This window comes from Schistocerca cancellata, chromosome 8, assembly GCF_023864275.1.
Source record: "Schistocerca cancellata isolate TAMUIC-IGC-003103 chromosome 8, iqSchCanc2.1, whole genome shotgun sequence".
NCBI lineage: Eukaryota > Metazoa > Arthropoda > Insecta > Orthoptera > Acrididae > Schistocerca > Schistocerca cancellata.
The window spans coordinates 510794073-510806459 of NC_064633.1; the positions used below are offsets into that span (position 1 = coordinate 510794073).

Here is a 12387-nt window from a genome sequence, read left to right on the forward strand (position 1 = left end):
GTTTAAGTAGTTCTAAGTTCTAGGGGAGTGATTACCTCAGATGTTAAGTCTCATAGTGCTTAGAGCCATTTGAACCATTTTTGAAAACGTATCCATTGAGCCAATGCACTCGCTGTCCACAACACAGTTCAGCGTCCGTGTGTCTCTTATTCGCCGTCGCACTTCAGTTTTTCACAGCTCAGTGCTGTCTCAAGATTCATTTACGGCAATGTAAAATGCCCATTAACACAGATGCAGCGTGGATGGACGTACCACCACACAATTGTCTGATGCGCACCTGGTGTATGGGATGACAGGACTTCGAGGGAAAGCTGCGGGATGACGATAAGGTGGGCTGCCCCTCAGTGACGGGAATATTCTCGATGAATCTGCGTCTGTACTGTTTCGTACTGTTAACAATATTGCTATAAAATTAGAATGTCTATAAACTGAATAACCAACCGCAGAAGTACCGTACCAGCGCGTTTCTCGATATCTGTGCATCACATGTCTGTGATGTAGAATGCGGTTTTAGGCAGGCTTTCAAAAGCGAAGTCACTGGTGAACTTCAGACGGAATACGATCTTTTGTCGGACAGTAATGAAGACATATTGGGACAGATTTTTATACGCGTTGCGTGGAGTTTGTGATTATCAAAAGATATCATTAGCAGTGGCATACTGTGCAACGTTTAAGGGATGAAACATAACGTTTTGTGGGATAGTGAACGCATGGGTAATTCTTTTAAGACTGCACTCGTGGAAAAAGTCTCTCTTTCGATTTAGATTTTACATAAGACAATCTTTTGACAAGGCACTGCCAAATATCCCGCTTTGAAATATTTATGTACTTAAGAGGATATCCACTCGTTTGTAGGTTATCCCGCTATATATACGCAGCTGACAGCGATCAGAAAGCGTCCTGAACACCATATTTCATTTCATCCCTCATTTATAAGACACAACTGACATGCTGTCACTGGAATAAATACTGTAGCTACGCCAAGTTAACTCTAGTGCGGTGTCGCAACCCACCGACAAGCACAAATGTTATATTGAGTTGGGAAAATGTATAAATGTATTCATTTTAATACATTTTAGAAAGAAAACAGCATATCTAATTAAAAAACCGTAATGTCTACAGCCAAAAGAGAAAAAACAAAACAAAAATTTCAAAGCAGCTATCTATCTATCGCTTGAGCCTTATCCCGCAGTTACGTAGGGTCAGCCATCGTTAATCGGATTTGGCACGTTAATCTTTAAGGGGTGGCCGGATGCCCTTCCTGCCGCCACCCCGTGCCCACCGGGACGGGATTAGTGTACCCCAACTGTCTGTGTCGAGTGTAATCCATGGAATAGTGCAAAAGTGTTCAGATTCAGATGGTTCTGAGCACTATGGGACTCAACTGCTGTGGTCGTCAGTCCCCTAGAACTAAGAACTAATTAAACCTAACTAACCTAAGGACATATCACACATCCATGCCCGAGGCAGGATTCGAACCTGCGACCGTAGCAGCAGCGCGGCTCCGGACTGGAGCGCCTAGAAACGCACGACCACCGCGGCCGGCATAAGTGTTCAGATGTCTGCGAGCCGTGTAACTGAGGCGGAACGTGGGGACCAGCCTGGTATTCACTTAGCGGGATGTGTAAAACCGCCTAAAAACCACATCCAGGCTGGCTGGCACATCGGTCCTCGTCGTCAATCCCCTGGGCGGATTCGATCCGGGGCCGGCGCGCCTACCCGAGTCCAGGAAGCAGCGCGTTAGCGCCCTCGGCTATCCTGGCGGGTCAAAAATTTCAAAACAGCTAGTATAGACAAAATTATTTTTTACCGAATTATCAAACAGACACAAATTTTTAAGAACGTACATTACCCTACACAATTTCGGTTTCTTTCATTGAGCACTGTTTCCATCCTGAGTGTCTCGAAGAGTTTTTAAATAACATCGAATCGATGCAGCATGTGAAAAAGCATTCTTATCATATAGGCCTACTGTTCAATTTATTAACAATATGTGTCAGTACTAATTAGAACTTTCACCTACTTCATAGCAGTTACAATCAGTGCGAAGTTCACCGTGTAATTCGTCGTTAACGGCTCAACTACAATGAATTTTAACCGAAACAGCTAAGTCAGGTCGCTTTCAAAGTGAAGCATCGAAAGGGTTTCTATTTAGTACGCAGGCTGCCTCTTTTACTCCAACGTTCCGCTAAAAAGCCTTAATATGCCACTTCGCATGTCATTCCAGGGGTTCTCCTGTATTGTGAAAAAAGAGTATACAGTTGCAATTAAAAAGAAATACATTTGGTTAAATATCTCGGGGAATACAGAACATAATCACTACTGTACCAGCTATTGGTGAGAGGGTTCTGTATTAGTCGAAGTCAACGCCTTAGATGACTTACCCTGTACAAATTGTCTGCTTTCAAATGTACTGTTTCAGATGCGTATCATAACAAAAACCTAAAGTCAGGTCGCTCACTAGCTCTGGAACAGGGTACCCAACATAATGGTGGCTTACGGAGTATGTGTGTAGATGAAGAAAAACTGAATGTTCCAATGGATTGAGTGATGTGGAGTATTTCAACAAAAGGATGTTATTTGGACAGAAAAACAGATATAAATAGATTTTATTCGTGGAATAATAGTATAATCTACATACGGATCTTAAAATCTCGTTAAGTATTTCGATATGAACGAGTGCCACAACGGTGGCGAGTAATTTCTCTGATTTATAATTAATGGAAAATGTCGTAAGGATAGATAATAAGTACTTGCTTTATTATATCTTATATCGTATACAAACGGTTATTAAACCTTTCTAGTCTGTTTGCACCGTCTTCCACACGTGAGTTGCCACAGGCCGGAGAGCACGGTGTTCAGTTCGTTCGGCTGCAGTCTGTGCTGCGGGGCGTGGCCACTGTGTAGTGTACTGCAGCAGGGGAAGCGAGCGGCTATTGCACAAGGTAGGGCGCGCCGGCTACCACCAGGGCGGCGCGAGGGCGGCGGGGGTCGACGTCGGCGTGGGGGTGGGGGTGGGGTTGCGGTGTCACGAGCAGGCCGCCAGCCGCGCCGCCGCCCCCGCAGGCCCGGCGGCGCCGTGGGCGGCGTCCGCGTGCTGCCGGAGGCGTTCGCCGGAGGTGAAGAGCTTGCCGCAGGTTGCGCAGCGCGCCAGCTCCACGGCGTGCCGGCACTCGTAGTGGTCTTTGAGCGCCGACGCGTCCGCCAGGGGCTGCCCGCAGAAGGCGCACGGGAAGCGGCCGTCGCAGTCGGCCACCGGCGGGTCGTCCTCCAGGCTCCAGCCGCCGGCCGACGGAGACGCAGACATCGACGCGGCCGCCGCGCCGCCGTCGCCGGCGTCTCCGTTGACGCCGGCGGCCGCAGCCAGCAGGTGTCCGGAGAAGGCCGGGAAGCCTAGTGGCGGCAACATCAGCGGTGGCTGCTGCTGCTGCTGTTGCTGCTGCGGATGTGGCCCGAGGCGATCGCCGTTGAGCAGCATACGGTCGACCAGTTGCTGCGTGGGCGGGCCGCCCCCGTGGCCCAGCGGCGGCAGTCCCTTGAACGCCGCCTCCAGGTTGAGCGGCAGCGCGTGCGACTCGGCGTACAGGCGCGCCAGGAACTCGCCGTGCAGCGACGGGTTGGCCACCAGCGACGCCGCGAGCGGAGAGGACTTGTCCATGAAGAAGGACGCCGCCGCCGCCGCAGCCGCCGCCGCAGATGCCGTTGGCGACGATCCGCCGGGGCTGTCCGCCGACGTCGACAGCAGCTTGCGGTGCAGGTTGAGGTTGGCACTGTGCCTGTCTCTGCTGCGCTTCGACGGGAACGCGGCGTTGCACCCTTCCACCGTGCACTTGTGCATTAGCTTCAGGTGCACGTTCTGGAAGTGCGTCTTCACCCCGAAGTGGTTCTGGAAGATCTTCCCGCAGGCGGTACAGCGGCGGGGGTTGTCTTTGTCGATGGGGACGTCCATGGGGCCTATGAAGCTGCCAGTCTCCGGGTAGAAGTAGTGAGCGTCCTCTCCCGGCGAATCGTTGGAGGAAGAGCCTTGAGATCTCGCTGGGCTCGAAGGACACCCGGAGAAGTTGAGCTCCGGCCCACAAAACGGGCCTTGCGAAAGGGATTCGAGACGCTGCAGTGCAGTAGACGACGACATCGACCCTTCACTGCTGTGGCAGTCCTCTTCCTCTTGTTCTTCCCTTTCTTCTCCCCGCTCCGCCTTTATACACCCAACTGGCCCACCCTTATCATCATCTTTCCTAGTAGCCTGTTCCTCCTCCGCGTTTCTTTCACCGTCCTGGAGAGTGCTTTGCTCCTTCTCTGCGTGACAGTGAAGTTCACGGCTACCAGTTTCTTCCGCATTCCCTCCTTCCACCTCCCCATTACCGCAGACTTCACCAGAGTCTACCGCACTGCTTTGCTTCGTGCAGTCTACAGGACCATTTTCCGAACTTCTGTCATCAGGTAACTTCTCAACAACTCCGTCACTTTCAGTATGGGCAGTAGCTTCTGGAGAAGGATCTGCTCCATTTGTACGATGCGTTGCCCCCGACGCCCTTGCTGGTTCCTCGTCGTCAGCGCCGTTATCATTCGCAGGTGGCGCTGACGCGAATGGCGAGTCTGCAGACGAGTCCTCGTCGCAGGACACGTGGTTGCTGTCCGTTTGTGCGGGCAGTGCGAATCGCGTCGGGTTGCGGTTCTTCCGCGTCCTCGGGTTCTTCGACGCCCCGGCCGCGCCCTCGCCGGCGTCCTTCGCGTTGTGAGCCTCGACGGCACTCAGCGAGTCGTCGTTGCTCGCCTCACCCTGGTTGCTGGCAGAAGGCTCGTCCTCGGCGTCCGCTTCCACGTCGCCGCCCAGCCTGGGACGCTTGGCCTCCGTCGCCTGCAGCTGCTCGTCTCCGCTGAGGCCGTCTGCCTCTGGCTGGGAGTCCTCGTGACCCTGGGTCAAGTTCTGCGGCTCTACGTCCGTACTTTCCCTCTCGTCCGTGTCGTCGTCGTCGTCTGGTCCTCCGTCGACGACGATTCCGTCGTCGTCATCGTCGTAGCCGTCGTCGGAGAGGTCGTCTGGCAACGGCAGGTGGTCGCTGAGTCGCAAACCTGTGTCTTCAGGAGGCGATCCCAGCGTACTGCTGCCGAAGTCGTGGCGTCTGCTTTCTTCGAACCTGTGGCGAAATTGTGAGAAATATTTAGGTGACATAGCACTTATTCCGTATACATAAATATTCTTCGTAACTTATTTTGCTCCAATATATGTCCATAACTCCTATTAGCAACAATAATAATGTTTTCCTCACTCTAGTGTACATTTTCATTAATTGTTGTTGTTGTTGTGGTCCTAAATCCAGAGACTTATTTCATGCAGCTCTTCATGCTACTCTATTCTGTGCAAGCTTCTTCATTTCTGAGTAACTACTGCAACCTACATCCTTCTGAATCTGTTTAGTGTACTCATCCCTTGGTCTTTCTCTACGATTTTTACCCTCCATGCTTCCCTCGAATACTAAATTGGTGATCCCTTGATGCCTCAGAACGTGTCCGACCAACAGATCCCTGCTTCTAGTCAAGCTGTGTGATAAATTCCTCTTCCCCCCAATTCTGTTCTGCACCTCCTCATTAGTGACGCGATCGACCCACCTAATCTTCAGCATTCTTCTGTAGCACAACATTTAGAAAGGTTCTATTGTCTAAACTATTTATCGACCATGTTTCACTTCCATACATGGCTACACTCCATACAAATACTTTCAGAAACGACTTCCTGACACTTGAATCTATACTCGATGTTAACAAATTTCTCTTCTTCAGAAACGCTTTGCTTGCCATTGCCAGTCTACATTTTATATCCTCGCTACTTCGACCATCATCAGTTATTTTGTTCCCCAAATAGCAAAACTCATAAACTACTTTAAGCGTCTCATTTCCTAATCTAATAATCTCAGCATAACCCGATTTCATTCGACTACATTCCACTATCCTCGTTTTGCTATTGTTGATGTTCCTCTTACATCCTCCTTTTAAGACGCTGTTTATTCCGTTCAGCTGCTCTTCCAGGTCCCTTGCTGTCTCTGACAGAATTACAATATAGGCGAACATCAAAGTTTTTATTTCTTCTCCGTGGATTTTAATTCCTACTCCAAATTTTCCTTTTTTCCTTTACTGCTTGCTCAATATACAGATTGAATAACATCGGGGATAGGCTACAACCCAGTCTCATTCCCTTCCCTTACCACTGCTTCCCTTTCATACCCCTCGACTCTTATAACTGCCATCTGGTTTCTGTACAAATTTTAAATAGCTTTTCGCTCCCTGTATTTTACCCCTGCCCTCTTCAGAATTGGAAAGAGAGTATTCCAGTCGACATTGTCAAAAGCTTGCTCTAAGTCTACAAATGCTAGAAACGTAAGTTTGGCTTCCCTTAATCTATCTTCTAAGGTAAGTCGTGGGGTCAGTATAGCGTCGCGTGTTCCAAAGTTTCTACGGAATCCAAACTGGTCTTCCCTGAGGTCTGCTTCCACCAGTTTTTCCATTCGTTCGTAAGGAATTCTCGTTAGTATTCCGGAGTCGTGACTTAGTAAACTGACAGTTCGCCAGTTTTTACATCTGTCAATACCTAATTTCTTTAGAGTTGAAATTAAGGGGCTCCGGAAAGGCTCAAAATCATGAAAAGTTCAATTTTTACTTTTTTGCGTTTTCTGAATCTGCAGACTATTACCTTTAATAGATATATAATTTATTCAATTCCAAAGACTACAACTATTTTTAAATTTATTTTGAAATGTGTTCTACATGGGCGTGACCCACTGTGGCGCTGTTAAACTGCTGTCAAATGATGTTATTATTAACGTCCGTGTTCATCAGGTACATTTTAGTGATGTGAGATAAAGTATGTGTTGTGGCTAAACCTATTTTCAGAGACTTAGCAGCACCTGAACTGTTGAAAAAGTGTATTCACCGAAAAACTCAAAACCCCAATGAAAGTGTAAATAGTGTTATATGGTCGAGAATCCCCAAGACTGTATTTGTTGGAATAGAAACACTTCACTTTGGTGTGTATGATGCTGTTGCGACTTTCAATGATGGGAACATTGTAAGGTGCAAGGTATTTAGAAATATGGGAATGAAGATAGGTTCTAACATGGTACGAGCGATGCTTGCTTTAGACAAGGAACGCCTTCGGGCTGCAGACAGGGCTGTAAAGAGTCTAGAAATACAAGCAAGAGTAAACAGGAGGAGGAACAAGAGGAAGCTGGAGGAGGAGTTTGCAGAGGATGAAGATAATCCATCCTATGGACCTGGAATGCACTAAAAAGTTAATCCAATCTTTGTCGCTCGATTCCCAAAACTTTTATTTTCTCATACTAATTACATGTTTTCTAAGGATCTTCCAAACATATTTGTTTCAAACTTTCAGTAAATGTTACACAGTACCTTCTGCATAATTTAACACAGCCTTTTTCCAAAAAACTGTATATTTTTGAATATATAAATAAAAAATTGCAAAAAAATGTTGTGAATTTTCATTACAATTGAAAAAAAATCATCTTTAATAACTGAACTACAATTTTGAAAAATCCCTGTGTTAAGTTCTAGCCCATATTCCAATAAATAATCTGTAAAAAGTTCAACTTCCTACCTCAAATACTTTGTGAGGAAAGATGTAATTTATAAGCGTTATTTTAACATTGCAAGTATAGGGCGTTCCGGAGACCCTTAATATATTCGTCTTGAAGTCTGAGGGTATTTTGCCTGACTCATACATCTTTCTCACCAGATTGTAGAGTTTCGTCATGGTGGGCTCTCCTATGGCTATCAATATTTCTAAAGAAATGTTGCCTACTCCCGGGGCCTTGTTTCGACTTAGGTCTTTCAGTTCTGTGTCAAAATCTTCACGCAGTATCATATCTCCCATTTCATGTATGTCTGCGTCCTCTACCATTTCCATAATATTCCCCTAAAGTACATTTCCTTTGTCCAGACCCTCAATGTACGCCTTCCACCTTTCTGCTTTCTCTTGTTCCCTTAGAACTTTTTCCATTTATGCTGTTGATATTCATACAAATGGTTCTCTTTCTCCAAAGACCTCTTTAATTTTCCTGTAAGTGGCATCTATCTTACTTCTAGTGATATATGCCTCTACATCCTTACATTTGCCCCGTATCCATCCATGCTTAGCCGTTTTGCACTTCCTGTCGATCTCCTGTTAAATTCAATTTATCTTCTGTTGCCCAAGGATTTCTACTGGCCCTCGTCTTTTTACCTACTTCATCCTCTGCTGCCTTCACTATTTCATCTCTCAAAGCTACCCACCCTTCTTCCACCGTATTTCTTTCCCCCGTTCTTGTCAATCGCTCCCTAATGCTCTGAAACTCTCTACAACCTCTGGTTCTTTCAGTTTATCCAGGTCCCATCTCCTTAAGTTTCCACCTTTTTGCAGTTTCTTCAGTTTTAATCTACAGTTCATAACCAATAAATTACGGTAAGAGTCCACATCTGCCCCCGGAAATATTTTACAATTTACAACCTGTATCCTAAATCTCTGTCTTACCATTATATAATCCATCCGAAATCTTCCAGTGTCTCCAGGCCTCTTCCACGTATACAACCTTCTTTCATGTTTCTTAAACCAAGTGTTAGCTATGATTAAGTTATGCCCTGTGCAAAATTCTACCAGGCGGCTTCCTCTTTCATTCCTTACCCCCATTGCATATTCACCTGCTACTTTTCTTTCTATTCCTTTTCCTATTATTGAATTCCAGTCCCCCATGACTATTAAAATTTTCGTCTGCCTCCACTATATGAGTAATTTCTTTTGTCGCATCATACATTTCTTCAGTCGCTTCATCATCTGAGGAGTTAGTTGGCATATAAACTTGTACTATTGTGGTAGGCTTAGGCGTGTGCTTCGTGTCTGTCTTGGCTATAATAATGAGTTCACTACGCTGTTCGTAGTAGCTTACCCGTGTTACTACTTTGTTATTTATTATTAAACCTACTCCTGCATTATTCCTATTTGATTTTGTATTTATAACCCAGTATTCACCTGACCAGAAGTCTTGTTCCTCCTGCCACCGAACTTCACTAATTCCCACCATATCTAACATTAACCTATCCATTTCCCCTATTAAATTTTCTAACCTACCTGCATCATTAAGGGATCTGACATTCCACGCTCCGATCCGTAGAACGCCATTTTTCCTTCTCCTAATAACGACGTTCTCCTGAGTAGACCACGCCCGGAGATCCGAATGGGGGACTATTTTACTTCCGGAATATTTTACCCAAGAGGACGCCATCATCATTTAACCATTCAGAAAAGATGCAGGCCCTGGGGAAAAATTACGTCTGTAGTTTCCCCTTGCTTTCAGTCGTTCACAGTATCAGCACAGCAAGGCCGTTTTGATTAGTGTTACAACCCCAGACCAGTCAATCGTCCAGACTGTTGCCCCTGCAGCTACTGAAAAGGCTGTTGCACTTCTTCAGGAACCACACGTTTGTCTGGCCTCTCAACAGATACGCCTCCGTCGTGGTTGCAACTACGTTACAGCTATCTGTATCGCTGAGGCACGCAAGCCTCCTCACCAACGGCAATGTCCATGGTTCATGGGGGGCGGGAGAGGGTGGTGTTAATTAATTAATCTGTTTAAAATAGCTTTCGTGTAGCCTGCTGTGAACTATACAATTCTCATCCAGATATGTGTATCTGAGAGCAAGACACGTGTGGAATCAATCGGTATGTAAGGTTGTAAGCGCTGTTTGTTGTGTTTCGATATTGTTTTGTTAAGGTATCCTACAGCGCTGCCTATACCGGTACAGTCACTTCCCGACATGAAATGTGTAGTGCAGTACTATGTGTGTCCACCCAGGACACGACACCAGTTTATATCAGTCAATCACACTTCGATAGTAGGTAGGCTGTAATCTGTCGTTGTTGGACGATCGAGTTCAGTATATTTCGCGACCAAGTACCACAGTAAATTCCATAAATACTTGCGTCATACTATCAGTTGACACATTTATAAACTAGGGGCACAGTGTCACTTAAGTTCCTCAGTGATGCGGTCACCAATATTTCGCTAGCGGTTCGTGATAGTATGTTTATAAACATTGCAGGCGACATAAATATTCACTTATTGCTGGAGACATCATACTTCCATGGAACTACTTCCTCCGAATCTTCACAACATTCAAGCGCAATGCCAGAAAACTTACAATACAAGAAGCATTTCGACACTTTACCTGACGCTATTCTACATTCCCTTCAACCACAGTCTCGATACGTAAGCGGGTTCCAACACACACTCCCCTAGTCCCCCCCCCCCCCCCTCCCGTGCTGGCGACAAAGCCCAGCTCCGGCATCAACGCCTCAGTTCACAGTGCTGGTGCCGTGTAACAAAATATCGGAAAGGAAGTACGAAGATAGCTGTACAGTGGCCCGTGAATGAGAAGGATATCGGAGGGGAAAGTGAACCTGAGAAAACCAGCTGCAGTGTAATTGATGGGCAAGGAATAGATACACTACTGGCCAGTAAAACTGCTACACCACAAAGATGACGTGCTATAGACGCGAAATTTAACCGACAGGAAGGAGATGCTGTTATTTACAAATGATTAGTTTTTCATAGCATTCACACAAGGTTGGCGCCGGTGGTGACACCTACGACGTGCTGACATGAGGAAAGTTTCCAACCGATTTCTCATACACAAACAGTAGTCGACCGACGCTACCCGATGAAACGTTCTTGTGATTCCTCTTGTAAGGAGGAGAAATGCGTACCATCACGTTTCCGTCTTCGATAAAAGTCGGATTGTAGCCTATCGCGATTGCGGTTTATCGTATCGCGACATTGCTGCTCGCATTGGTCGAGATCCAATGACTGTTAACTGAGTATGGAATTGTGGGTTCAGGAGGGTAATACGGAACGCCGTGCTGGATCTCAGCGGCCTCGTATCACTAGCAGTCGAGATGACAGGCATCTTATCCGCATGGCTGTAACGGATCGTGCAGCCACGTCTCGATCTCTGAGTCATCTGATGGGGACGCTTGAAAGACAACAACCATCTGCACGAACAATTCGACGACGTTTGCAGCAGCATGGACTATCAGCTCGGAGACCATGGCTGCGTTTAGCCTTGACGCTGCATCATACACAGGAGCGCCTGCGATGGTGTACTCTACGACGAACCTGGGTGCACGAATGGCAAGACGACATTTTTTCGGATGAATCCAGGTTCTGGTTACAGCATCATGATGGTCACATCCGTGTTTGGCGACATCGCGGTGATGCATATTGGAAGCGTGTATTCGTCATCGCCGCCGGCCGTGGTGGCCAAGCGGTTAAAGGCGCTACAGTCTGGAACCGCGCGGCCGCGACGGTCGCAGGTTCGAATCCTGCCTCGGGCATGGATGTGTGTGATGTCCTTAGGTTAGTTAGGTTTAAGTAGTTCTAAGTTCTAGGGGACTGATGACCTTAGAAGTTAAGTCCCATAGTGCTCAGAGCCATTCGTCATCGCCATACTGGCGTATCCCCTGGCGTGATAGTATGGGGTGCCATTGGTTACACGTCTCGGTCACCTCTTGTTCGCAGTGACGGCACTTTGATCAGTGGACGCTACATTTCAGATGTGTTACGACCCGTGGCTCTACCCTTCATTCGATCCCTGCGAAACCCTACATTTCAGCAGGCTAATGCACGACCGCTTTTTGCACGTCCTGTACGGGCCTTTCTGGATACAGAAAATGTTCGACTGCTGCCCTGGCCAGTAAATTCTCCAGATCTCTCAGCAATTGAAAACGTCTGGTCAATGGTGGCCGAGTAACTGGCTCGTCACAATACGCCAGTCTTTACTCTTGATGAACTGTGGTATCGTATTGAAGCTGCATGGGCAGCTGTACCAGTACACGCCATCCAAGCTCTGTTTGACTCAATCCCCAGGTGTATCACGGCCGTAATTACGGCCAGAGGTGGTTGTTCTGGGTACTGATTTCTCAGGATCTATGCACCCATACTGCGTGAAAATGTAATCACAAGTCAGTTCTAGTATAATATATTTGTCCAATGAATACCCGTTTGTCATCAGCATTTATTCTTGGTGTAGCAATTTTAATGGCCAGTAGTGTATATTATCTGATCAAAAATATCCAGGCATCCCAACGTAATGTGAGTTTGACCACCAGATGTCACGAGAGGCGGCCCGCCAGCACAATAGAAGGCGAGGGATCTAACGTTGTCAGCAGAGAAGCACTAACAGCTGAATGGTTCGATCAAGAGAGCTCGTCACTTGGAACATGAACTAGGTATTGTACGTCACCTGAGTAACAGATACATCAAGGACATTTTAACCTTTCTCGAGCTGCTGAAGACGACTGGTGGTAATGGCAATAGGAAATAGAAACGCGAAGGAACAACCCCG

General features: G+C 46.9%; 1 protein-coding gene across 1 annotated transcript in view; it reads right to left on the minus strand.

Annotated features, from left to right (window-relative positions):
• Nucleotides 1–3028: 3028 nt before the first annotated feature.
• Nucleotides 3029–12387, minus strand: part of LOC126095660 (uncharacterized) — a 755174-nt gene continuing 745815 nt past the window's right edge. Inside the window, exon 8 of the mRNA XM_049910417.1 lies at nt 3029–5138. Coding sequence (XP_049766374.1) covers nt 3029–5138 — 2110 coding nt within the window. The remainder of the gene's footprint in view (nt 5139–12387) is intronic.